This window comes from Saimiri boliviensis, chromosome 8 (genome assembly GCF_048565385.1).
Source record: "Saimiri boliviensis isolate mSaiBol1 chromosome 8, mSaiBol1.pri, whole genome shotgun sequence".
Classification (NCBI taxonomy): Eukaryota; Metazoa; Chordata; class Mammalia; order Primates; family Cebidae; genus Saimiri; species Saimiri boliviensis.
The window spans coordinates 68,777,904-68,799,309 of record NC_133456.1 but is presented as its reverse complement, the minus strand read 5'-3'; the positions used below and the strand labels follow the sequence as shown (position 1 = coordinate 68,799,309).

Below are 21,406 nucleotides of genomic sequence, written 5' to 3'. Positions count from 1 at the left end.
AATATAATTTTCACTATCCTTACAAGGGATTTGCAGAAAATACAAAAATGTCCCGTGGCAGAGCCGTAAACTCATAACAATCTTTCTTTTAGCTACGGAGATCAAAAGGTTTGAAATGATCACGGAGGAGAACTCCATTCAGTTACAGCCAGGAGCTGCCACCATCCCTAGTCTTTGCCTCAGATGTTGGTGGAGAGGTTTTGGAAGGAGATGGTTTTATCCTTCTGTAACGTGGCTTTGGAAGAAACCTCAAAGAGTCTTAGGCAGATATAACACCTGTCAGTCCATTCATGCCTTTATTCATCCAACAAGCTTTCATTTAACACCTTTGTGCCCACATGACTGTTAGTGGCAACACAGAACAGAATGAGACCCAGTATCTAACTTAAAGAAAATCACAGTGTAGGCTTCAATTTAAAAAAAAAAAAAAAAAAAAAAAAAGGTCAGGCACAGTGGCTTACACCTGTAGTCCCAACACTTTGGGAGGCCGAGGTGGATGGATCACCTGAGGTCAGGAGCTCAAGACCAGCCTGCCCAACATGGTAAAACCCCATCTCTACTAAAAATACAAAAAAAAAGGAGGGCACGGTGGCAGGTGCTTGTAGTCACAGCTACTTGGGATGCTGAGGCAGGAGAATTGCTTGAACCCGGGAGGTGGAGGTTGTGAGATTGTGCCACTGCACTCCAGCCTAGGTGACAGAATGAGACTCTGTCCAAAAAAAAAAGGTAGTGATTGAGCTGAATCTGGAAGAATACATGGAATTCACCAGGCAAAGATGACAAGAAGGGTATTCCAAGTGAAGGAAGCAGCCTCTGCAGAGACAGAGCTCAGTCACTTGGACTTAATGTGTAATGGTGAGTAGCATAGCAGAGCTGTGGGTGTTGTGCTGCAGGGGAGGAAGTGGTGGAAGAAGAGCCTCCACATCAAACAGGAAAAAGAGTTCCAAGAGTCCCTTTCCTCAAGAACCCTCCATGACACCAGGCAACTCTTGCAGTCTGGACTCTGCTGTGTGACACTTTGGTGCTCTGTAATAAGACTGGCACTCGAAGAGCCATGTTTGCGCTGAAGGAGATGCCTGCTATCTAAAACACCCATCTCTGTTCATCAAAGAAAAGATCTAGTTGGTACATTTTTATCAGTCCTTGCTCTCACCTGTACAGTAACAAATATCATACATAGAGAATGAGAGGTAATATATCTGCCTAAGACTCTTTGAGGTACCGGAAGTTCTAAAGCGTATAATTTCATCGCTCATTTTGGAAAAAGGAGAAAGAGTTAAAAATGTTAACATGATATAACTTGAAAATAAAATCATCAACATTCACAGATTCTAAATTGAAAGAAATAAGTAAGTAAAATTCTGTGGTACTAATTAAAAGAGACCTGTCTGGACAATGAATTCTGTAATATAAGAATCCAAGTTAAGTTCTTGCAAGAACTGTCCATCACTTTCTTTGTTTACTGTGACATAGTTTTTGTTTTATTCTTGTAGCAAAACGAAACTATATATTAAAATATCCAAATGCAAGAAATACATTTCTATTTCCAATTAAATATTGTCTAAGAAAATAAGCAACTTTTAATGAGGAAAATGCCAACATCTTTATTTTCACTTTTCAAAGATCAAGTTCTAAACCTAATGAGCAAATCGTTTTAAGTTCTTGAGAAAAAAGAAAAAGCATGTCTGTAATTTCTAAATCTTGATGACTTAACTATTAAAAGCCCTACAACAGATTAGGTTAAGTTTTTACTGTAACTTAAGATCTCTTAAAATAATTTGCAATGAGATCTTTAAAGAAGTTTATTATAAATGGAAACAAAACTAGAAAAGGAGTCTGTTTTTATACCATTGAATAAATTATCCGTAGACATTTATAAGTTATACCTAAAGTAACTGCAACGGCCTAAGGGAAAAGGCAAGGAAGTAAGCCTTTAAAATCACTTCCTTCTGTGACCTTGGTGCAAGATCTGAGAAAATCAGCCATTAAGCATAAGAAATTAAACACAAGTCTCTGTGTTTTGAAGTCTAGCAAAAGAAATATCATATGATTTTGATTAATGAGAACACTCAAAGACATTTGGCTATTCTAATTAGCTGAAATTTTTTATCACCTCAAGACTGACTACAGGGAACAAAGCATTTTTTCTTCATAGCAAGCCTTTCTAACGTGTGAATACTTCATTCTATATCACTAAGTACAATACACTAAACCTAGTTTTTTCTTTGAAGGATGAGGCTATTACAGGCCTGAGGACTATTACCCACTCATCTTTCTTTGATGGGTGGTTCCTTAGATGTAGTTGTCAGAGTTGGGGCTGAATATATATTGACTGTGGACCATAACTTGGAATCTTTAGAATCCTTTAAATGAGCAGGTTTGCTTGGCATTTTTTTTTCTAGACAGAAAATTTTTTGGAAAAAGTCATTGAAAATGGCTGGTCAATCAAGTTTTTTGTCTTATGGTACTTTAACAGGTTACATGTGACTGAAAGGAAATACTTTGATATGGTTAATGGGGGAGTGGAGATTTGAGCAATTCTAAATTTTAAACCTAAATTTTAATAGGCGGAAACCATTTTGAGCTTTCTCCAATTCAGTGTTTATAGGAAGAGCTTCCCCGGAAGACTTAAAACCTCTTCTACTTTCTCAGGACCTTTTAAAAGTTTAATTTAAATAAATGGCATATATTTATATGGGAATAACTACAATCTTAAAGTTAAAGGATTAATTTTTTGTATGTATAACATCTACCTAGAATTAGTATCAATTTCAACCTGTCTTATAAAATATCAGTGTCATGTAGTTGCTGTTATCTTTGGACCTAAAAGGCCACAGTGCATTATTTGGCAGATTGAACTGAGTTTAGGCCAAATCATTTTTAAATGTTAATTTAGTCTCTTTTGATATATATCTGAGAGTCAGAAAGACGAAAATGCAGGGGTTCTCGGGGAGTCCATTTGTAGCAGATTGAGAAAAACTTTATAAGCAACTTGAAACCAATATTACCAGATTACTCCTCTGTCTGTTAATAATGGATTGAGACACAGAGTATGGTCGTATTTCCAGTATTCCTATACAGGGAATACAGAGATACAGGCAACCATGTACAAAGAATAGAAATGGTCCAACACCTTTAGGAACTAGATGGTCCCCCAAAATGTTCGTCTTTCCAAATTGGAAACAAGATATGTGATGCCTATTTATAGTTCATCAGACAAACCAGTGTACTAATTAATAGAAATGTATACTTTTGAAATTGCCTGAAACATTCCAACAGTCTTAAAGTCTTCTATTTTGAATCTTTTCTTAGACTTTGATAGTCGAAAGTCATCTTTTTTATTGTGATTATATAACTGTGGTTAGATAGATTTCCTAACATGGTTCTCTATTTGTCAGTTCTGTGAATTTATTAGCAATCTTATGGTACATTAGAGTTTCGCAGCTACAGCTATAATCGGCCAGATCGAACCTTGCTTTGGGTTTCTGTTGTTAGGAGAAGTCCATTAACTTTCTGATTATAATATAGCATTATCAAGTTATTCTTTCAAATTATAAATAGTCCTTTCAGATTCCATGGCCTCCCAAATACACACGGAAAATAATTTACTCAGGTAATAGTATTTTGCTGATTTATAACATTATTCGAGCATATTGAATGCTCATTTTTACCTATATTACCGACTTGATCCTCAAAAAACCCTGCCATGTCAGTGAGGCAGTTATTAGTACCATTGACACCCTACAACTTAGAGAAAAATAAGATCTCTGCCCAAGATAACACAAGAAAGCATTGTTGTGTCTGAGTCTCATACTCCTTGTTTTCTAATGCCAGGTCCCACATTCTATCAACAGAAATCCCACCTACCCTCAGCAAGCACCCATCTGTAAAGCCATGTGGCCACACCCGCTGAGCTGATGCATCCCGCAGTAGCTTGTGGTTGATGAGCAAATAGCATAATCCCCAAGAAAAGGCAGGCACTTGACAACTGTTTTCTTCCCCTTCTGTTTTGTCAGTTGAAGCAAACCTCTAAGAACAGAAAAACGGAATATAGATTGTGGGACTTGATTCTAAGCACAGCCAGGCATGGGCTTTGAAACCACTGGAATTCTTCTGTCTGGAGTGGGCTCCCTGATTCTGCTCCTAGCCTAGCCTCTCATCTTCACAAACGTCAATAAGCTTGGTGGGGAAGAGAACTGAGAGGCTCTTTTTCTTTTTAATAAGTACTTAAATGGTAGCTCCAAGAGCAAATTTCATACATCTGTTGACATTTATAACAGGTGTTCTACATTTGAAACTAATCAGTACTGTGATTATAACCAGAAGGTTTGATAGAAAAGTAAAATGAATTTGTCCATCATCTGCATACCAATAGAAATGTGAATTATACGTTTATGGTGATTAGAAAAAGAGAAACTGGCTTTATTAAAACATCCTGGCACTCTAAGGGTTCTAACTCACCTAAAGTCCCCCGTGGATATCATCTAAGCTAATGTCTTCATATGTAAGTTGAAACAGGCCAGGCCGTGTCTGACAGGAGAGACCAGGTGTAAACCCTACCCCAAAATACACTACAGAGATATTAGCAATTGCTTTCTTCAAATACAATCGTTTACATACATATGAACTCTATCTTTTGGCTAATGTCTATATTAACTAATGAAGCTTCTAAGTGTATATAATTTAATAAACTTTTAGTTGGAAACAACTTCCTTGGAGCATTTACATTTAGAAATGAAAAGAAATTTGCTTTTTCACAAGAAAATTGTTTTCAAGCAGTTCCAAACTATAATTTGAGGTCATGTTTAAAACCTCTGTTTAGTGAGAGAAAGCTCAGCTCCCCCGGCACTGACTGCCACTCACAGCACGATCTTCATTTAAATTTATTTTGGGCAACTCTCCCTGACAGTTAGGTCATGGCATGTTGTAGGTGGCCATGGGTTCCACATTCCTCATTTTCGATACCTATGAAGTCCTTTGGAACAGACTAGAAACCACAGAAGGAATTAGCTGAAAGGCTTAAAGTAACGTTGTTAGTGAATTCTTTTTGGATTTTTCTAAACAGAGAGGTAAGAGTAAGATCACTTTGCCGTCACTCATGGGTGGTGGTTCTGTTGCTGTATTAGCTTACTAGGGCTTCCATAAGGAAGTGCTACAGATTGCTGGCTTAAGCAAAAGAATTTTTTTTTTTTTTTTTAAACGGAGTTTCGCTCTTGTTACCCAGGCTGGAGTGCAATGGCGCAATCTCGGCTCACCACAACCTCCGCCTCCTGGGTTCAGGCAATTCTCCTGCCTCAGCCTCCTGAGTAGCTGGGATTACAGGCACGTGCCACCATGCCCAGCTAATTTTTTGTATTTTTAGTAGAGACGGGGTTTCACCATGTTGATCAGGATGGTCTCGATCTCTTGACCTCGTGATCCACCCGCTTCGGCCTCCCAAAGTGCTGGGATTACAGGCTTGAGCCACCACGCCTGGCCAGCAAAAGAATTTTATTTTACGTGCTCGCATTTCTGGAGGCTGGAGGCTTGAGATCAGGGTGTCAGCAGGGGTGGTTTTCTGAGGCCTTTCCTTGGCTGTCAATGGGTGTCTTCACATGGTCTTCCCTCTGTGAATGTCTGTGTCTTGATTTCCTTTGCTTGTGAGAATACCGGTCATGAGGGAGTAGGACCCACTCCGATGACTTCCTTTCAACTTAATTACCTCTTTAACAACCCTGTTTCCAGACACAGCCAGTCTTAGGCACTGGTGCTTAGTATCTATGAGAAGAAAACATGATTTTGAGAGTACACAGCTCAGCTCATAACAGTTACTAATCCCAAATCATTAGACACTGGTTTGTTGTTACCTGCTGGTGGCTAGATTCAGCATCTGGTCTTGCTTCTGATCCTCGGTCTCCATACGCTGTTACTCTCTTTTAATTTAAGTCATCTCAACATTTGTCTTTGCTTACTGGCTACAGAGACTCAGACTTCCTCTTAATTTGCTCAAGGATAAGACATTTTCTCCATACATTCACTGTCTGCTGCTTCTGTTGCTGATATTTAAGTCTCTCTATTCTTTTCACCTCTATTTTTCAGTTTCCTTTATTTGGTCCTGTTATGTCCCCTGTGGCTTCTAAATTCAAGTTCATTACGCTGTTCTCTTGTAATCGCCCAAAGAACCCAAATATCCATCAACAGTTAAATGGGTAAACTGTGGCACATTGAGATGATAGAATACACTGCAGCAGTAAGACCAGGAGAACCATTGCCACATATTCCATGGATAAACACAAGCAGAAGATGGCATCTTTACCACCTATCTCATAGACACGATTAAGCCAGCAGGGCTCACGAGCTCGGCAGTCAGAGTTCATAGTCAGTTAATGTTTCGGCACCCACTCCATGCCACGCTTTGTGGAAAGTGCTTCTGTGTATACTCTTCCTGTAATTCTGAAAAATCTATGAAGTAGACAGTAATGCTATCCTGTTTTCAAAAGGTAAAACAGAAGCTTAGAGAGAAGAGTTTATAAAAGCCGGAGCTGGGATTGAAACTCCTCTCTTCTGACTCCAGTCTGGGTGTTGGTGCCAACATGCCACGTGGCCTTCCTACTTTCTCCTCCTCTGACCACATAGGCCCCACTGGCTCCGTTAGCTGGTAATCACCTTGACCACACCCAGCTCCATGCCCACCGGGGCTTGCAGCTTCAGGGTCTTTCTATATTTTTCCTAACTCTTCTCCATAAGGTGAGAGGCTATTATTCGTCTGCTTTTAAGGAACCCAACAGCATTATGAAGAGCCAACCCACACACTGCCAGTGACCCCTAGAGAAATGTGGATAAGCAGAGGTGCCAGAGTTGGTTCCACAACATTAGAACAGGAATTCCCAAAGTCTCCGCTTCTCTCTTGGAGCCATTTCAGGGAGTCAGGCAGATGGAGTACCTTAGCTGTAGGCCTTGGCTAGTAGCCTGTAAACTTGGCCTAGTTTTTGCAGTTTTCTTATGTTATATCAACAAAACCAGGGCATTTGGTGACTGGAGAACAAGCTGATAAAAACACTTGCACCTGCCAGAAAATGAGGAAAGCCACAGAGGAGGCTACTGAATAGTCAGGCTTCAAGGCTACAATTCTGGCTCAGCAATTCGCAGTAGAATATGCCTTAAACATTCGTAAAGGAGTGAGTTCCAATTCACTAGTTAACCACCTTCCTCTGGAATAAAAATGATAAAGTATTCTACCCTATGGCATCTGGGCAAATTTACTGTCTTAGATTCAATAATTTAAAAACAGTATATTCAATGTACAGGATTTTTAACTTTAAAAAAAGGAGGAAAGACCAGACTTGATGGCTCATGCCTGTAGTCTCAGCACACTGAGAGGACAAGACAGGAGGATCGCTTGAGGCCAGGAGTTTGAGACCAGCCCGGACAACATAGCAAGACTCCAATTCTACAAAAAAAAAAAAAAAAACAACTTACAAATTAGCCGGACACAATGGTGCACACCTGTAGTCCTAGCTACTCAGGAGGCTGAGGCAGGAGCATCACTTGAGTCCAAGAGTTCAAGTTAACAGTGAGCTGTGATTCTGCCACTGCACTTCAGCCTGGGCAGCAGAGTGCAACTCCATCTCAAAAAAGAAAACAAAGGGAAAAAGGAGAATTTAATCTCCTTTCTCCAAAATAATGACCTTCAACATTTACTGGCCTCCAATTTGGTAAGAGGATAAAATTCTTCCTGGTGCCTTGTTTTCTATTTTTCCTTAATTTGGTATGTATATTTAATAGAGGCAGGAAGTTGGAGACGTACATCTAATCCCTGATAAGTAAAAGAATTCCAGAGGTATGAATCCAAGGGAACATTTTCATTGTCTTGACCCCGTATTTGCCTGCAGGGATTCTTATTTTATTTACTTTGGAATACTTTCCAATCATAAAATATACTGAGAAACCAGGCCTCAAGACCTTCCCTGCTTTCTTTCCAAAAGAGGCTGTATCTCACCTCCCTCTATGCCCAAAACACCATTGCTTCAGCATAGTCTAAGCAACTACCTATGTTGATGATGAATGATTTTCATGCTTTACTTTCTCTTGAATGTTAAGGTGTCCATCCATTTGTGCAAGTAAGATACAAACAGTCTAGAGTTCTTATATTTGGGGGCGCAGGGCAGAATTTTTAGAAAAAGTAATTTTTATATCTTTGTATTTTAGTCATTTTCCTTTTCTTAAAAATAACACCAAGAAAGTGGCTGTTTGCAAATCATCTGAGATATTTGACAAGGAATCGAAAAATAATCCCAGTAACCCTTTAGTTGGTATTACATTTTTTGTGACATATTTCAGACAATCCACAAAGGCCTCTCAAAATATAACAAACTTGGAATTTATCATATAAAAAATAAAACATCATTCTACATTTACTCATTAATTATGAAATATGTATTATTTATTCCAGCCTCAATATAAGGCCAAAGGCAAAAGAAAAAAAATGGTTTGAAGGCAGACCACCCTAGATAGGAAAAGTTGCTTGCAGGTATGTAATAGAGGAGCTCATCCTTAGGATAAAATAATCTCTGGTAACTTAGAGACACATTCATCAGAGGAAACCTGATAGCAAAACTTTACTAATTCAAAGCCAGCTATAAGTGAATGAAGGTCAAGTACAATTACCTTGACTGCTGTGGTTAGTTGCTTGCAAAACAGACAGGATAAACAAACCCTGGGACATGGTAAGAGTGAGATCAGGGATGTTTAATCTTCTCAAAAGAACAAACAAATGGAAAATTGTTTGTGGACAAATGGATCTTACTAATTAAAAATAAAGCCTCCTCTGTCCTTCAGGGCAAGTTGTAAGCATCTTTACCTGGCAACATCGTATTACTTGTAATGAATTTTTATTTAGGTGCTTGAAACTATTTTATTTCCTAAAAAGTCTAATTAAAACTTTTCATCTAATTCAAAATCGCCTTCTGTAAAAGTTGGCCACATACCGTATGTGATTGCAGGATGAAATAATTTGATATCCAGGACATATATTTGTTGAGTGCACTTGAGTGTTTCTGTGCCCACAGGGACTGATACCCAACAAGACAGAAATGGTTCAAAAGATATTCCCACAACCTTTGCTCTCCCAGGCAGTTTTATTAGTGAGACACAGCCAAGGGATTATTTACAAGATATAAGGTAATAACAAGGTCCCAAGGAGGAGCTTAGCCTGCAGGCACAACTCAGAAATTTTGGGTATTGGGCAGGTCTGTTCCTCAAGTGACCAATTGCATAATCAGGAAAAAAAAAAATGGCAAGAAGTACTTTGGAGCCAATCAGTGACTCTGGTTATTAAAGACTAATAGACTAAATTTTTTAACAACAACAAAAAAGGACATAGATTGACTTAGTTTCCTCAGAAGTGCTCCTGGATGGTCAGGAGTCCACTCTGAGGCAGGCTGAGGCCTGTTTTCTGGTGGGAGGTTTCATCTTAAGAGTAGCCATGGATATTACTTGCCAGTGCTTTCTGCCTAGGGTCTAGATGCTCCAGGCTTTTAGAGAGCGTGTTTTAAGAACGACAAGATGAAAGCTGCTTGTCTGAGCACATGCAATCATTGTTCGTCACTTGAAAACATCTTTTTTCAAAGGCTTGTGAGTACTGTTAGGAAAGACTCCCTTAACAAAAACAGTGAGGCCAGCAGCAGTAGCCAGGGGGCTGTTAGGGCAGGAACAGCCATCATGGCCATGCAGAATGTGGAAGTGGCATCGATCACCCGAGACCACCAGGACGGTCACACCAGGGACAGCACGGCAGCCGTCGGGATGGCACACCTACTGTTGAGGAGACGCCCCCTCAGAAGGGGAAGGGCCAGTTTACCCACTTGGCAGAGTGGACACAGTGCATAGGGCCCACAGGGCTCTTAAGGACCCATGAAAATGATTTAACGTCACTCTCTCTTAAAATCAGAACCCCCCCCCAAAATGGATTATTTTCTAACAATTAATGTGCAATAATAGATACAGTCTGGATTATTTTTGTCTTTATACCAATGTAGCACTAGAATATGATTTTTTTAAGGAAATATCGCATGAAGCCAAAAGTGCCGAGGGCCTGTGAAAGTCATAATCTCACGCTGCTCCAGTCATTCAGACCAAGGAAATGGAGTATGTGTCTGGTGGGCGTGGGGTCCCAGCAATGTTCCTAAGTGGAGGCTTAGAGTCAAAGACCGTGGAGATCGGTATCCAGGTTGTTCTCCCACCTGCCCCTTCCCCCACCTGATCACATTCTCGGTAACACAGGTAGTGCCAATTAGCACATAACATAGACAGAAGGCACAGGAGCTATATAACAGAATGTAATTAGTGTAACTCCTCATTCATCCCGGAAGACTTCCTGCAAAAGATGAGGGCTGAAGAAATGTGCACCTGTCTCATGGAGAAAACAATGCTGGTGGGAAAAAGAGACAGTAAGAGGGAAATACAGGGTCGGTCAGAAGTCTTTCTTTTCAATGTCCTGTGTCATTACTTTAGATAGACACCAGTTTCTTTGCTGCGACTTGACTACCCTTAGGAAGGAATTGTAAATCACGTTTTCCAGCTGCAAACAGATCACTGAACCAATGGTGAATTCATCGTGGACTGTAAATTCCGCAGGTGAATCTCTATTTAAGAAAAGCACATTCTGTCCATGCTTCCCAATGATTTATACCTAGATCTATGCATCGTTCAGAATGTTTAGAAACAAGGATTGACCAGTATGTCAAGATTTAGCTATTGGTACCACTTTTAAAACTTACAAAACATTCTGTTGGGAAGGAAATAGTTAAGATAGAACCAAGATGGCCTGAACCCTGATCTGTGCTGGAGGAATTCTACGGGAGCACACTTTACTGGGAAAGGACACTGTAAAATATGGCCCTGACCTTTTCCTGTGTTGGGAGTTTGAAGAGAGTATGACAGTTGACCGTTACTCTGACATTTAGCTCACCAAGGGAAAGCAGGCAGGTTATCCTGCTTCTGTGCATGAAAGACAAGAACAGCCATCAAAAATTACACTTTTGCTGGGCAGTGTTTTGCAGGTGCTAATCATCCAGGGTCCAGAATTTTTTAGCATACGCTAAACTAACAACTGTGCCAGGTACAGTGACTCACACCTGTAATCCCGAAACTTTGGGAGGCTAAGGTGGGAAGGAAGATTGCTTGAACCCAGGAGTTTGAGACCAACCTAGGAAACATAGTGAGTCTCCATTTCTTAAAAAAAAAAAAAAAAAAAAAAAGTTTTAATTAGCAGAGTGTGGTGGCACACACCTGTAGTCTCAGCTGCTTAGGAGGCTGAGGTGGGAGGATCACTTGAGCCCAGGAGGTTGAGGCTGTAGTGAACCAAGATCACACCACTGCACTCCAGCCTGGGTGACAGAGCAAGACACTGTCTCAAAAACAAACAAAAATATATAGATACCAGGAGTTTGTTTACATGTATGTATATATAAAGAAATACATTCAATATATTCATACTTGTAGACTTTATAGTAGTATGTCTATCCTTAAAACATTCAACCTAAAAAATTAATTGCTGGTATTATAAAATAAAATAAATTTTTTTAAAATTCATGAAAATACTAAGATTGTTACTTTTATTTTCTTAGCTCTGTTTTTTATCCATTTTTGGCAATAGTATATTAATTTTTATAATCAGAATAAAAGGAAGGCTATTTTAAAAATTCATATGTTAGAGATGATTTGGGGTTGGCAGAGATGTCTGGTATTACAGTCTTTTACTTTTTCCCTAATCTAACGTATCTCAATTTCTTCTGTTTAGTATCTCTGACAGAGAAACTCTGGATAATTGTTGATAGTTTAAAAATAATGAAAATAATTTTTAAATTACAAATTCCATGATAGCAGTAATAGAATCTGCAACTGGAAAATTGCTTACCACTGGCCTGTGGAAGTGGAACTGCATACTTTAAGTATTTTATGCACCACAGCGGATCTCAGGCAAGTCTTAGTAAAGGTGGCCGCTAATGGCATTTAGTTAGCATTCAATAAGAATTCGACAGGTGCTAAAGCTTATGAACCTACTAAGATCTGCAGAATAACAAAGAAGTTTGTACGTATATGAAATACTTAGGTTACTTTTCTGTGAAGATGAAAGTAGCGAAAGCATTTTGTTAGAAACGCGCTTGTGAGTGCAGCTGCTGACCATTCCAGACCAGAGAAAGAAGGACTCTCAGAGAATGTGTGCTTAGAGCCAGAGTGTGTGATGGTAGTGGGAGGTGACTGCTGCCCCAAATTTCAGCGAGATCATGAACCACCGACATGAGCCCAGGCGGTTGAGGCCTGCAGCTCCCCCAGGCCACGTGCACAGACACCAGTGTGGTAGAGACAGAGCAGGACAGCCTGGGAAGCCGGGCTGGCCCCCGTCCTGGCTCGGCCACAGAATGGCTTTGAAGCTGTGGCCACATCACACCTGTCTCTGGGCTTCAGTGCCCTCCACCATACGGAAGATAATATCTACCCCACAGAGTTACCATGAGATCAGACGAATGGAATTATGTCAAACATTTGGCAGAGTGTCCCGCATGTGGTGGCTTCTTGAAATAGTTTAGTCCCTTCCCTGTGACACGGGCCCGACACCTTCTTATCTGAAGACAGCTGGTGGCTCCACGGCCTGGTGTCCAGCCGGAGAGGGTCCTGTGATGTCCCGTATTGTGTATGCTGTTTCATTATGTTTAAAATGTTCTCCATTTTAAAAAGGAAAGAAGTGGGCCATGATGGATTTCTCAATGAACGTGAACGGCACTGCTAGATGCCCTGCGTTTCATTCATTTGTGCCTGCTCTTATCATTGAACATAATAAAGAGATTATTCTCTAGAATTATTCCTTGTTAGGAAAACTGTCATTCATTCTCTTTCCTAAGTGAAGAAACAAATGACAGAAGAAATGGAAATATCACATAATTTTCCACAGGAAAGCCTCGAGAAAAATAAGTTTCTCCTTAATGCTGACACTGTTTTTCCAGTCAAAAATATTTCAAGAAATTGAACAAGGAAGTGGGGAAAAGTGATTTTGAAATATTACTTGAAATGAAATAGGCTGAAATCATTGCTGGAGGATGCCACAATGTGATAATCAACTTCTGAAATATCCCTGTTCTTTTCCATTGTTGCTGAGTGGCGTAGAAGCATACAGACTTAATGTTATCGAATGTTTATAAACCGCTCACGTGCTTGCATATTCAGTGTATATTTTATTTTTGCTGTCTTCATGTTGTCTCACATAATAGATGAAAAGTGACCCTTTGGTGTGGTTCTATGTTGAAAACTGAGCTTGAAGTCTGAACAGTTACATAGGTATCTCACAATGTTTTAAGCTACTGCCTTCAAAAAAGAAAGAAATTTGCACAGGTGTAATTGCCATCAGCCCTGCAGAGCAAATCTGTAAAGTTTCATGAATTGCCAAGCCAGTTATCAGTCAGCTTCTGATTTCTGGAAGCATTATCCCGCGAGATAAGTAGACAAGCCAGAAATAACACAGCTCAATTTGACGATACCAGGTGGAGGAGGCATTTGGTTTGGGGAAATCGTGCATTGACACATGGGAGTATTCGCTTGATGTAGCGGTGGTTTTAGCCACTGTATCTGGTACCATGGAGATGTCATTGTGGCACATCTTCCCGTTCTGTCCTCAGACTGTACCACACTTGTAAGACGCTGAGGCTTATGGGGTGTTATCTCAAGAAGAGCCAAAAGGCTGTGAAGAAAAACGTTGCTGGCAGGCACTAACATGGGTGTGTCGTGACTCTTTTCAGGTAGTAGGTGTAACCTTGAAGAAAAAGTGGCACTGTCTTCAAAAAAGTGACCTGACCCTGGCTTTGGTGGGTTTTTTCTGCAAGAAATACGAAGCACCGCATGTATTTATTGTACATCCTTTCCAGCTGACCACTGCTTTGTTCTAGAGTTCAGCATGAAAGGACTGATTTTTGTTTTGTTTCTGTTTTCGTTTTAGTGAAATGGCATGTCCCTTGCTAATTCTAGCTCTTATAGTTGCACATGTAAAAAAAAAAAAAAAAAAAAAAAAAAACTCTATGTAGTTTATGGATTGGTAGCATTTCAAATCATGTATAGAAAAATTGACCTGAAATTTTTTTGAGATGCTTATCAATTGACATTTTTTCTTAGCCCAAGAAAAGAATCTAAATTATTATTTTCTTAAATAAAATTATACCTTGTAACATGAGATTTGTTATTTTAAACATAATAGGAATTGAAATATAAGCATGCCACTTTGTTTATTGCTATATTATTAGAACTTACTGAAGCATGGAAAGAATTCTTCACAAATGACTTTATTCTTTTGAAAAACGTAAGCTGCAAAAATATTTGGTATAAATCATATTTAGTCTGTAAATGAGTGTAGCTTATAAAGATGTACTAAGCTTATAGTGTGCAATGTTTCATCCTGATAATTTTTATATTTTGATAAAATGTTAAACAAGTTAATAGTACCATCATAAATATTTCCCCAGAATTCAGAATTGTTTGTATCTCCATTTTAGGAAGTTCACATTGCTTCATTAAAGAAGAAACCTGGAATCATTATGCACCTCAGTTTGTTACGCAGTGAATCAAGTTTTCCTTTATTCTTCCAGAAGTCAGTTATTCTATGAGTTGTGGCCACATAAACTTTACAGAACACATACATATATGAAAATTACTACTGCTATATCTGCTGAATGAAATCTCTAGTATTTGATAGCCCATGTTGGAAATAACACATTATAATTCAATAGTGCTAGTTACAAAGTCAAAGCAAAACAAAGAAACAAACTTTCACCATTGTCAACAAATTCACTTAAAACACATTTAAAAATCTATTAACTATACAAAAAGTTTTTCTTTGTTTCAATAAAGAAAAGCTGCCTCTGGCTACATTTTAGAAAGTCAGTGCCTGAGAAAATGGGCAATGTTTTGATCCCTAGAGTAAACCTACCTTCTATACACTTAAATCCCTTAGAAAACACAAGATAATGATGCAACTGTATCCTTTTTTGTTGCATGGGAACAATCAAGCTTTATTAAGCTCTGGGTTAATATGGACCCCGGCTCTTAATTCCCTTTTCCAGCATTAGACCCCGTAAGTCCGTTTTTGTTTCTTTGCCTGTGACAGGTCTGTCTGCTACCTTTGTATTTTAAGTAGATTTACAACACAATTATTCATACGTGTTCTTAGTATAAAATTATTTTCTTCAGGGCGGCTCTACCAAGAGACCTGAGAAAATTGAAGTTTTTTGTTTTTGAAGCATTTAAGGATTATTTAATTTTTACATAGTATAACATTTTTCTAGTTGGTTTGGAAAGGTAATATTTTTGGGGGTGTTTCTCATTATATCATATCTAGTCTCAAAAAATGTAATAATCTGCTAAACTCAAATAACAGAAAACCAGCCTATCCCTTTACAGTTTATAATTCTACTTCTTTGAGACAAATAACATAGGGGTATGTATGTGTATGCATTATCTCTATATATACATATACATATGTATCTATAGATACATAGAGAGAGATAGATTAGTGCCTCAGTATTAATTATCCTTTATTGGCATCTGCATTTATGGGGTTCTTCAGTTAAAAACACATTTCTAAAATTCTATTAAAATTATTTGGTCTCACAAACATTGAAAGTTGCAAATTTTTTTCATCAAGTTTATACCATCTCCAGAAAACAGGCCGGGTGAATTCTTGCTATGTCAAGCCACTGAAGTATTTTTAGAGATTTTACAACATTTTTACTCTTTTTATTCCAATCCACTCAAAAATGGCAAAGATCCAGAGATCACCCCGCAAAAGCCCTCTGTGGGAGTTGGTTCCTGCTTCTAGTCTCTGTCCCAAACTCCTGTCAGTCAAAATACATAGGGATTACATAGTAATAATTTATAAATGAACATAACAGGCAACCCATAGTGTTTTTAAATTGGTATTATAAAAACGTTGTCATGTTAATTTCCTTAAAACATATTATACATATAAAATACTATGTTAAAATTAAATGTAATATGTCAGCTGTAAAGGTGAAAAGGCAGCTAACTAAAAGTTCAGTCATCTTTTTTCAGATTTTGTGTGTTTTCTCCTCAGCCAAAAGCCTCAAGATTCACTTGCAGCAGCCTGCCTCTTCCTTTATGTTGGATTGCTCTTTAAACATTAGAATATCTTGTGATAAATATTAAAGATCTCTCCTGACACAAGTCATTGTTGATTTCACTGTTGTAGGGAAAAGGCTCTAGGGCGGCCGATAAGGCTGTTGCCATGGTGATGAAGGAGATACCGAGGGAGGAGTCTGCAGAAGAAAAGCCCCTCCTTACTATGACATCACAGGTGGGCAGACCCATAGGATTCCTGTAGGAAGCTGACATATGTTAATATAGCAGACATTGTGATTTTTAACTAGAAAAAAAAACTTTAACTCTTGAACCAATTTTTTTAAAGACAGTTTCAATGAAACAATTATACAAATACAGATGAAAACCAAAATTGCTTAAAAAAAAAAAAAAGAAAAAATTCACCATCTAGTTATTTATTTGTGAATATTAATTTTATGACTCAACTTTAGTTAAGACAAAAGAGAAAGAAAATGTATGTGCAAGTAAAACATGTTGCTTCTTTATAAAGGAGTCTTGTTAACAACTTTGGGAAAGAAATAACAAGCTAACAGTACATTTGAACAACAACAACAAAAAAAAATTCCTGTGACTAAATACAAGTTATATTGCATACATATGTCAGTTTACCAGTAGAATATCTAAATTTTCTTAAATGTTAAATATATTTATGTTGTGGCTATGCATACTACATATATGTCTATACATATTGATGTGGATGACTAATTTACAGGAATGGGCCAGAAGTCCCTGAGTCTCCATGCAGAAAATGGCATTTGTGACCCCTCTTATACTCAGTGACCTTGAGAACAAAATTGTCATCTCTATTATAAGCACATGAGAGCCATTTTCAGCATTTATTATAAAAAGTATAGAAAAAAAAGTCTGCATTTATATGCAAAGATGTTGAGACTGTAAATCCTATATGTCCTCGGGGACTTTTGAAACACCCTGTAAAATCTACATAAATATGTATAATGTTCTCATCACCACTCTGTGGAATACCAGTTTTAAAATTGCAAATGAAAAATATTTTTACTTGCATTTATCTTATAATTTAGATTAGATTGTTATTTTAAACATTTCATTTTTTCCATTCAGTTCCAATTATATGATTCAGTTCCGATTATATGAACATGCCTGGAATTCAAAAAATGTCCATTGACAGTCCTCATGAAAGGCATTTATATCAAATCTAAATTATGGCAACTTATTTTTAGAGTATCAGCAGATCTCATCCCCAGCTGCTGCCAACATATGTGGTTTTATTTTATTCTAAATACTATGTTGTACGTTATAAAAATTATAACATATAACATCAAAATTAAATAATTTTTAAAGTTATTAAAGATTCCCAGGACTCTGGGATAAATTTCATGTTTTCAGTTGTTTTATCCCAAAAGACGGATGGTTCTTCCCTGTAACACATAGTAATCGTTGGAAAGAAATTTGCTTGATATTTACGAAATTCCTCAATTTCACTTAATATCTGTGGGAAAACAGATACAGTTTTATGCTGATCCCCTGTCTATCAAAGTTAGACCTTTATAGATTCCCGTATCCAAAATGTTAAGTCCACACTTTCTCAGGTGAATGCTATGGGAGGTGAGAACTCCTGGACGTTCTTGCTGAAGGGCAGAGCCATACAACGGTAGGTAAGACCTGACCAAATCTGCAGTTGACACAGTTGTACTGTGACGTGTCATCTCAAAACGTCACAATCTAGGCCAGGCCCCAGTACCCAAGATTCCTTTTTCACAAAATCAAGCATTGCTATGTACATTCCAGTAACCTTTTCACATGTCCAAAATTACCATTATAACCTAAGCTTGCATTTACAATTTAATGCAAAATAATATTTTTTATTTGGAAAAGAAATTGTGATTATTTCCATTTTCTCATATTCAGAACATTTGTTTGTACCAAGTTCTTAGCCCTGTCTAGTGTCGCATTAACTGTTCCTGAGGTATGAGTTACCGTTTACTGCATGGAGATGATACAGTGCTTTACTGGATGAATCATATTCTTGTTGCATACTGGCCAGCTTATGAAACAGAAAACAGAGTTCTGATTGATCAAATTTAATGCACCTGTTGTGTTGATAGTATTAGAGAATTAATTCAGTGACGGCTCTGATACAATGATTTCTCAGTCAAATGCAGTTTTATTAGTGGATATACTTTTTCCACTGTACACACGTGGCTTCTTCCCTGCTATGCATCAGTGGCATGCAAAACCAAAAAGAAGCAGAATGATCAGAAAAAGTGAGTACTTCCCATGGCAACCACAGCATCTGCTCCGTGTGCCACACGGCTTTCTTGCTTGTTATCTTGTGTGAATGTACTAGTGTCTTCACACCTGTTTGTCCCAGTGTCTCCCGTAAAGCACCTTATGACGTAGTGCTGCATACACTGAGTAACTGCCTCATCCTCGTCACTGGTGTGCCAGTGCCAGCTGCTCACAAGATAGATTCCAGATATGTCTGAGGATCATTGCTGCTCCATCAGTAATGTCATTGGGACAATTATGATACGTGAAATAGAAAATAAATCACTGAAACACTGAGCTTTTATCTTATTTCATAACTTTTCACTCAACAGACTGTAAGTGTAGAATAATCCCATATTCTGGAACATTTTTGTATTATGTGATTATTACTGTGTGTTCCTCAACTTTTAGAGGAATTAAGCCAAACATCCTCCAGTGAAACAGCTTATAGTACACCAAACACATTGAATAACGCAGAAGTATTGGCTAGAAGACCTGAACTCAAATTGCTGGACCACTGAGAGCTGCTCTTTTTGCTTAAAATAATGATTAATGCTATATTAAGCAAACAGTATGCAAGGACTTCATAGAAGCTCAGCTTCATGCTGTCCAATACTAACACGTAAAAAGAGTTTGTATATTTTCTCAGAATATGCTGAGGAAAGATTTCAAGAAGAAAATATGTGAATCAAGTCTTTGAGGAAAAAAGTCTCTCTGGGCCTGCGCTGTCCGATACAGTAGCCGCGAGCTACTGAGCCTTATGTGGCTGCTCCAAATTGAGATGTTCTGCAATTATAAAATACACACCAGGTTTTGGAGAGTAATAAAAAAAAAATAGTGTAAACTACACATTAACGATTTTTATAATGATCATATGTTAAAATGGTAATATTTTGGATTTTTTTGATATATTGGCTAAATCAAATATCTTATTTAAATTAATTTCACTTGTTAAAAATAGCAACTAAAAAATTTTAAAACATGAGGCCCTCATCATAATTCTATTGAACAGAGTAGTCTATTCCAAAGGGAAATAATATAAACAAATTCAGTTTGAGAATAGAAGGGAAAGCCATGTGCCAGAAGATGGATTATATCATAGGAAACATGTATTCTCTTTACGAGAATGAAATAACTTTAGTGAATGCCTCTCTCTCTTGAGGAGCCTTCAGAAGTTTTGTGTTTGACCGTGTCTCCCGGCTACAGTTTTAGCAAGGTATAGCCTGTTTACCTTTGCCTGTAGAACACAGGATCTTAAAACTGCATTCCAGCTCTCTTCTTATTAAGGGACTTTTTGTTTTTTCTTTTCAAACCAAGCCTTTGTTTTTCTGTCATCACCGATTATACCTCAGTATTAATCTAATTTTTGTGTCTGGTAAAAACAGTAATGTCCTCGATGGGAAGAATGTTTTCAGGACTGCTACTAAATATAGCTTTGTTTGGGCTTCTATTTCTAACTTAAAACAATTGCCTTAATTACATTCTCCTGCCTACCCTTTACTGTTAGCACTACCCAAGCTGTGATCTGTTCATTTCCCTGTGAATAGACACATTTTATAAAAGCCTAGCTAGCTGTCCTGTCAGAAAAGTACTTGTAGGTAGTTGGTTGACATCTAGATCAAGTCAAAGAGTTGAAAGTTATCACTTGGTTACCCTTTACCAGAAGACTAATAGGAAGTGGGGGGTGGGGCAGTCCATTAGTCCTGTAAGCTCAGAAGAAATGAATTCTGTGGGCATCAGAGTTACCATGACAGAGCTCCACACATCTGGATTTTTAAGGGTTGCATGATAATGATTTAGTTGTCTTATCTCTTCCATCGATTGAGTCCAGTAACTCAGTTTTCATATTAATGAATCACTCACAGTATGGTCACTGTATTGACAGGCACTGAATAAATTTCTAAACTTGAATAGGACTAATAAAACCATAAACAAGTAGTTCAATTATAAAATTATGAATGAAAGCCTATTTAACAAATGACTTTAAATTAACAATGTCACAGAGTCAGGTGAAGTGGGGGCACCTGTAATCCCAGCGACTCAGATGGCTAAGATGGTAGGATCACTTGAATCCAGGGGTTTGAGACCAGCCTGGGCAACATAGCAAGACCGCCATCTCAAAAAAAAAAAAAAACCAAACCATATCACAAATAATAAAGGAATTTCAAAAGATATTTGTGTTTCATTCACATATAAACAAAACAATTATAAAATTTTTCTATTTAAATGAGGTAAAAAGACATGCCATAGTATTACAAATTTTCTAAATCAACATTACAAATATGAGATATTTGTTAGCTGTTTTAAACTTCATTGTTTTAACTTTAAACTTTTAAGCTTCATTGTTTTAACTTTAAAAATTATTATTGAAGTACAAAATGCTTAAGTATAAAAATAGGATATTTTACTTAAAACTAAAATGATTCAAGAAAATCAACCCGAAATGTGAAATTATAGAATCACGGATTATTGTCCTTTACAGACATTGTTTTATCATCTGGAATGTATCTTGCTTTAGGGTTAATTCTTAGTAATATGTTATCACAAACCTTGAGCTCTGTATTTTTGAATGAAACATCTAAGCAATATCTCTCTTTAAAGACAAACACAAAGATTTAAGTCACAAAACAAACAATATAAATATACATTGTAATTTAAGTAACAAATGATATTTAAAAGCAAAACATCTTTTCATCTTATTAGTTTCTTATAGCTTAGATTATTTAATAGTTTAATCTTAAAACATTGAAATTGAGAAGTTCAAGTTGAGCTTAGGCAAATGTAGTTCCAGATAAAGTTTTAAGAGCTGGGTGGCGTATGCTGCGTTTGTTCAACACAAAGAAAACACTGTAGTGACATATGAAGCAATTTGGTGGTGTGGTAGCTAATATTAATCACATCAGCTGGCCAGTCTAAGGCCTAGTTCAATTGAAATCATCTGATTGAATATTTGATTACAAGGAAGGTGTTGTAACGGATCAATAGTCTTTTGCATTCTGATGGACAAGAAGCCCTTACA

At 37.6% G+C, this 21,406-nt stretch overlaps 1 protein-coding gene across 14 annotated transcripts in view; it reads left to right on the top strand.

Annotated features, from left to right (window-relative positions):
* The window catches only part of PEX5L (peroxisomal biogenesis factor 5 like), a 231,435-nt gene that overhangs the window by 115,634 nt on the left and 94,395 nt on the right, over window positions 1-21,406 (top strand). For 5 of the 14 annotated variants that reach the window (XM_039478912.2, XM_074404586.1, XM_074404583.1 and 2 more), the window contains one exon: window positions 16,232-16,336. The exons of 5 other annotated variants lie outside the window; for them this stretch is intronic. In XM_039478912.2, coding sequence (XP_039334846.1) covers window positions 16,232-16,336 — 105 coding nt within the window. Of the gene's footprint in view, window positions 1-13,772; window positions 13,839-16,231; window positions 16,337-21,406 lie in introns of all 14 variants that reach the window. 4 more of the 14 variants (XM_039478910.2, XM_074404585.1, XM_074404582.1 and 1 more) reach the window with 1 other exon arrangement.